Source organism: Canis lupus, chromosome 10 (genome assembly GCF_003254725.2).
Source record: "Canis lupus dingo isolate Sandy chromosome 10, ASM325472v2, whole genome shotgun sequence".
Lineage (NCBI taxonomy): Eukaryota > Metazoa > Chordata > Mammalia > Carnivora > Canidae > Canis > Canis lupus.
The window spans coordinates 36870960-36877712 of NC_064252.1; the positions used below are offsets into that span (position 1 = coordinate 36870960).

Sequence of the window (6753 nt, forward strand, 5' to 3'; positions counted from 1 at the left end):
AGAAATAATATATTGTGTAGATATTGTATTATGTGAAAATTCCTTCACATATTTTGACCTCTCTACCCTTTTTTACTTTATTTATGCCCCAATTAATTAAAAAAAAAACCCACATGAATCTAGTCTTATCTAAATATTGAGAAGACAAAACTCCCAAACTCTAAGTTCTGGGAATGTCTATAACTAAGATATGAATTTTTCTGTAAGCGACACATGGTCATAACTGGGGAGATTGACATTATATGATAATCATGCTATAGAATGGTAATGCTATATTTAAGATGTGTGCAAAGGAGTGTGGGTGGATATGGCTGAGAAGAAAGAATTGCTTTTCTGGATTGCATCATTTCACACAGGAAATGCCATTTGTGTAGAATCCAGATTGCTGAATACTCTTGCCAGGCAGAGAAATGGGAAAGACCTTTGAATTCCTATAATGCTCAGCAGAGTAACATGCCCTGCTTATAGTAGGTGTTAAAATTGCCTCTTGATAATTAGGGAAGGGATTGCAACATTTCATATATAACAAGCTCTTTAACAATCTAGGTTGTTACATGTGATTCCTAGTCAAACTCCCAGGGAGGGAAAAAAAAAAAAAACAAAACTCTGTTGACACTATCAAAGCTCTATTTTGGCACTTTTTTTTTAAATGGCTTTCTCCTTTATTAAACATTAAAGCACAAATGGATGGTCCCTGTGGGGAGGACTACAGGGCCCCAGAGCAGGAGGAGGGAACATGCAGGGAGGGTCACACAGCAGAGACCCATCTTCACAGAAAGAGCCCAATATTGATTGCCAGGGAGGAGCAGAGCACGGTCAGCTCAAATTTGGTGATGACATCAGGATGAAGGACCCCAAGCTTCCCGATGCTCTGACCCCTGGCTAAGATCTCCGTGCATCTCCCATGGAAGAAAGCAGAGCCTTCTGATTCTTTGATCACATATCAGCCCTTCTTTTCACCAGGAGGTACATTAAGCAACTGCATAATTCTGTCCAGTAGCCCATGGATTATCTCAACCCAGGATTCTTGTAATAAACAGCGCAGAGATGCCTGTAGTTTCTTCCACCTACATCTCTGCTAGAATCTTCGACTACGATGTCAGAGATGTCAAACAGTTTCAGAGGAAACCGATTTGCAGGCATGGTCTTTAGGAGGCCAGGAAGAAGGGTAGTGCATGCCACCTGAACTTCAGCCATTTTAGGATTACTAGCGTGGACTGCCTTTGTTGCAGAGATGTCCAAACCAAGTTTATCAGCAATATCTTCTTGGGAGCACAGAGCAAAGGTCAGCACTTCCATGAATCCAGCAACTCCTGTCTTTGGAATTCTGTGAGTTTATTAAGAAGAAATTGGTTAGCTACGGTGTAGGTTTTTGGGAGAGTCATCTGAATGTTGTTATAACCATAAGCAATAGCTGCATCTTCTACGATATCACAGGCATGGATAATGTCAGCTCTGGCTGGAGGGATTTCAATCTCAATCTGATTCCCATTGCCTATTACTTTTGACTTTACATCCTGGTTAGAAGGTTGGCAATATTTTCTGGAATTTCTCTGATTCCAACTTTTTTGTTAATTAGATCAGCTTTCACTATTTCCTTTTAGTAAGCCAGTTCTGGAAAGGTATAGGATTTTCCATTAGGAAAAACTACTTCAGCTGCTTCAACCATAAACTGATTCTCACAATATTCACTGAACATGGTGACAATAACATCAAGGACTATTTTTGCCTTAGTGAAGTCAGTTCCTGTGCATTCAGTAAATACATTTCTAGTATTTACGGTTATTTTGGAATGATTTCCATTGATGATTGGAGGCATTGAAAGGACAACACCATTGCTATTCATAGATAACTGGGTATAGGGGTTTCTTTTCAGTGATACGTAAATAATGTTTAAGGTGGTTGTCAGTCTTGTATATGTTCATCATTTCACAAGCTGTATACTCCTTGGTCTTATTTAGAGGCTTGAGTTTGATATCTGAAGGTCGCTTTGCAGTATGTGTAAAAGGGCCTGACAAAGTGTCCATATCATGGGTACCAATAGCAACCAAGGCTCTTTTCCTGCAAATATTCTGATGTAATTTCTCCTGAAGTTCAATGAAGCTGTCGTATCGATCTTTAGTGAACTTTATATTTCAGAGAACTGCTGCCACAGCATAAGGACGTATTTTAGCTGTCTCTTCTGTGATTATCAATTTCTGGATTTCTCCATTAGGTGTTACCCGTTTGTGCACTGGAGCCTTTATCCTTTCTTTGAAGACTTGAAGTCCTCGAACCAATCCTTCCGAACATAGGAGATCATATCTATTAGCAGGGACATCAATTTTGTAAAGAACAACATCAGAGCCTCCCTCTGCCTTTTCATTACCTTGTTCTTTACTTATGATTTCTTTCTCAGAAGTAATTTCATCAAGTTCCAGACCAAATTCAAAACATAGTTCATCAAATTCTTCCTTGGTGTAGTTCCGGCCCAGGGCTTGGAAGAGCAGATCCCGCTTCACGCTGACAGTCGGCATGGTGAGTCAGGCCCCAGGGCCTATCTTGGCACTTTTGAATATCCCTTCTATTTCCCAATGTGTCTGCCTCAGTGTGGATGCCGAAAGCATGTCACCTCTCAGCTCAATGAATACACTGCTAGCTAGAGCAGAAGACACCTAGTTTACACCTCCAGACTAGCAACAATGAATAACAAATGGTAAGCAGAGTTCGGGCATCAAATAGAATGATATTAAAGGTTCTGACTTAGACTACTTATTTTTCACGAGCCAAATAACTCAATAGAGCTGAGTGATGGTTTTTACAAGCCCGTCAAAGTGACAGCTTAGTTAGGGTGTGCTGCAGAAAACAACTCAATAAAACTATGTAAACTGATTGTTTACACAACTTGAGCGTTTTTCTTTTCATTTTCCCTCCCTACTAAAACAAAACCCAAGAAAGGGCATTAGCAATTTTTATTTTCTAAGAGCATCTCTTCTTGGCAAAGTACAAATTGGACCTCCACCTCCTAGTTTTTGTCGTATTGAGGGTCCTGTGTTGTTATCTATTAAGATTTTGTTTTCCTACTCCAGGGATTTAATGTGTCATCTCAACCACCATCTTAGCAGTTTTCTATTATGCATCAACACATGCAAATGCACACACACACACAGAGCTTATGTATATTATATGTTTTATACATACACATATACAGTATATGTAATATATAATTACTCTATCTGTATTTTTATAAGACATTCTTATACCTCAGCCTTTGGCTAATAAATAGCTTATTCATTTCTCCTTAAGAACTATCCAAAGTTGAATTCTTATTTGGCTTTATAAATGAAATCACCTGACTGCTACTTATGATAAATTCCATCAAGGTTAATGTGAGAATCTGAGAATTTCTTCCCAATAGACTCACAAGTAGTTTGGGTGCTAATGCTGCTTTTCCCCTGACTTTACTACTCACCTCCCATCAAGATCATCGGCTCAGGAATCAGACTGCCTGAGTTCAATTCCTGACTCTCTCACTTACCAGCTTTAGGACTTATAGGCAATTTTCTTAGCCATTTTATGTCTATTTTCTATAAAATAGAGACAACCATTATAGAGTTTTGTAGGGATTAAAATGAATTATTGAGTATATAATATGTAACATAGACCCTGGTGCTTAGTAAGCACTCAATTAATGTTTGTTGCTTGGTTACTCTTATCATTAGGCTTCTAAGTTCTCTACCATAATTTAGGGAAGTGGGTATAGAATATCATAATCCAATAAGTCCACTACTTATGGTATTGTTTTCAAAGCCAGTAAACAAATGGTCAATTATAAGCTTTTAAACTTGTATCATTAAAGTCCTGTGTGATGGTTAATTTTGTGTGTCAAGTTGGTATGGCTATGGTGTCAAGTTTGGTCAAACATCAGTATAGATGTTCCGTGAAGACATTTTTTTGGATATGATTAATGTCTAAATCAATAGCCTTTGAGTGAAACAGACTACCCTCCATAATGTGAGTGTGCCTCATTTAATCAGTTCAGGGCCTTAAGCAAAGAATGAGATTTCCCAAAGAAGAAACAATTCTGTCTCCAGACTGCAACCCTGCCTGTTTCCAGTATGGTTGACCTGTCCTGTGCACTTCACTATTAAGATTGCAATATCAACTCTTACCTTAATTTACAGCCTGGTAACTAGCCCTACAGATTTCAGACTTACCAGTTCCAATAATCATCTGATCTAATTCCTTAAAATAAATCTCTTTAAAAAAAGAAAGTAAAATGAAATCTTTGTTGTTTTTCTAAAGAACCCTGACTAATACAGATTTTACTGAGAAATAGTCTAGAAGTAAAGAATCTTGAGAAAGGGTTCTCTGAATTAGTTCTCATGCTTCTGGAATTAGTTTTTAAAATCTGATTACATTTGATAACACTAATGACTTTATTTCCAGTAGTAAAGAGAACACTGATAGTCTGCAGCATGGTGTGGCAGTAGATATATACAAGGTATCACCACTGGATACTCTTAATTAAATGTTTGCAAGAATCAAGGTTCTGAGTGACCATGCACTTAACATGAAGATTTTGGTCAAACTAACAAGCATGGGACACCTGGGTGGCTCAGCGGTTGAGCATCTACCTTTGGCTCAAGGTGTGATCCTGGGATCCTGGGATCTCAGGATCGAGTCCCACATCAGGCTTCCTGCATGGAGCCTGCTTCTCTCTCTGCCTATGTCTCTGCCCTCCTCTCTCTGTCTCTCTGTGTCTCTCATGAATGGATAAATAAAATCTTTTAAAATAAATAAATAAATAAATAAATACAAACTAACAAGCATAATGAGATTGACCAGTTGCTCCTGATTTAACTGAAGAAAATAAGAAAGAAAGGGATTATTTCAGGGATTCAAATTCCCAGCCTAAAAGCTTCATAAATGATTTGAAAGTTTCATGTCTGTTGGAAAGAAACCTTTGCATCCTGTCATCACCGAGCTGAAATCAGACCTAGAGTCTCATCCTACAAGTGACTCACTAAAAAAACAGGTTGAATTTTCAACTTATCAAGGCATCTGTGATTAAAGTGAGGGCATTGATTGGGGTGAAATAGAATCCTGATAATTGGAATGAGGATATTTAGGAAGATCCTGATGAAACTGAGGAGTCTGCTAAATTTTGTGGAATCATTTTTGCTGGTAGAAACAGCCCTTCCACTCCTGTTTGAGTAGGTTAATACTGCTTTGCCTGAGGAATATGTAATAGTCTGACCTTATGTAGCTTCTTTGCAAAACACTGCTGATTCTTCTCAGGACCCACTCCACCACCCCTCTTTGCTTCTAGACCTATAAGTTGGCTGAAGTCGCAAAAGGCTCTGAAAGGTGAGGTATAAGGTGTGATCCATGAGGAGGTGCACCACATTCTAAAAGAACCACATTATTTTTCCAATTGATGTAGACAAATATCCAAGGAACACGAGTAAGAATGGATATTAAGAGTATAGGATAATGGTGGAAGAAACATACAGTTAGGCCACATTTATTGATATGGGCCTATAAGCAAAGATTCTAGATTTAATGTTGCAGGTTGGTAGATTAGAAAGAGCTCTAACAGTTTGTTTGTTTAGTTGGCTGAAATATGGACCAAAAGATGGCCTATGCTAAATTAAGTTGAAATGACAAACTTATCTTAATATACTGTACCAGAAGATAGCCAAAGGCTTGGGAAGGTTGAAATGTTAAAGAGAATTTATCATGTAAGACCTGTTCACTCACCCTGATAGAATTCAAAGAACCTAACTTTCACCACAACTATGAGAAATACATTTGTGAGGTGGACATTCTGTACTCTTACAGGGCTCTGTGACTCTTCTCTGAGCCCACTGGTTGTGTTTTTCTGGAGATTCTTGACTGATATAGTGTATGATTAAATTTTAGACCAAATTGCAAAGAACTCATAGACAAAACATCGAAAAACAAAGATTTGGGTTTAGACTCCAGCTTTGGCATTTGTTTGTGTAACCTTCTGTCAGTCTTCCTCACCAAGTCTCAGTGTTTTCATCTACTTATTGGAGATACCTGACTAGTGATATTGTGTGGATTAGATGGAAAGGATATGCTATGTAACCTAAGAAATGCTCTTAATTGATGCAGTTAAACTCAGAAAAATTACCTGTTTTACTTTACTCGAGTAGTGATATCTAATTCTCATATCATGAGGTTAATTTGGGGCCATTCAAATGGGTTTTGGGGGACACTTTGTGAATTCATAATTTAACAAGACCAAAAATTGTATGTTGTGGATTATTTAAGCGAAGGGAGCATGGTTCATGCCAAATTCCCAATAGAAATATAATGTGATGTGCATTAAAAGTGAAACAGGTAAAATTAATTTAATAGTATATCTTATTTGACCCAATATATCTAAAATATTATCACTTCAAAAGTAATAATATAAAAAAATTAATGAGATATTTTTCAGTTTTTTTCATACAATATCTGGAAAATCCATTGTGCATTTTATATTTACAGCAGATCCCATCTTGGACTAGTCATATTTCAAGTGCTCTATAGTCATATGTAGATAATGGCTAGCTATTGTATTCGATAGCATAAGTCTAGGGTATTCTACAGGGCAAATTCCATTGTCCTTTATTCTGTACCAAGCGCTACCCTCACCTACATTTATGTAGAATAGGCATAAATTTGTTTAAAATTCCATGTAAAATCACTGATGGTTTGTCTTACCATGAGAGGCAACAGGAGATTAGGGGGAATCATATTCAA

General features: G+C 37.5%; 1 protein-coding gene across 1 annotated transcript; it reads right to left on the reverse strand.

The window, feature by feature from the left end:
• Positions 1-737: 737 nt before the first annotated feature.
• LOC112675081 (phenylalanine--tRNA ligase beta subunit) lies at positions 738-2601 on the reverse strand. The gene is given in 5 exon segments (XM_035698986.2): positions 738-1017; positions 1020-1310; positions 1313-1513; positions 1516-1840; positions 1842-2601. Coding segments are annotated over 5 exon segments (1740 nt in total). The 5' UTR covers positions 2517-2601; the 3' UTR covers positions 738-769.
• Positions 2602-6753: the final 4152 nt, after the last annotated feature.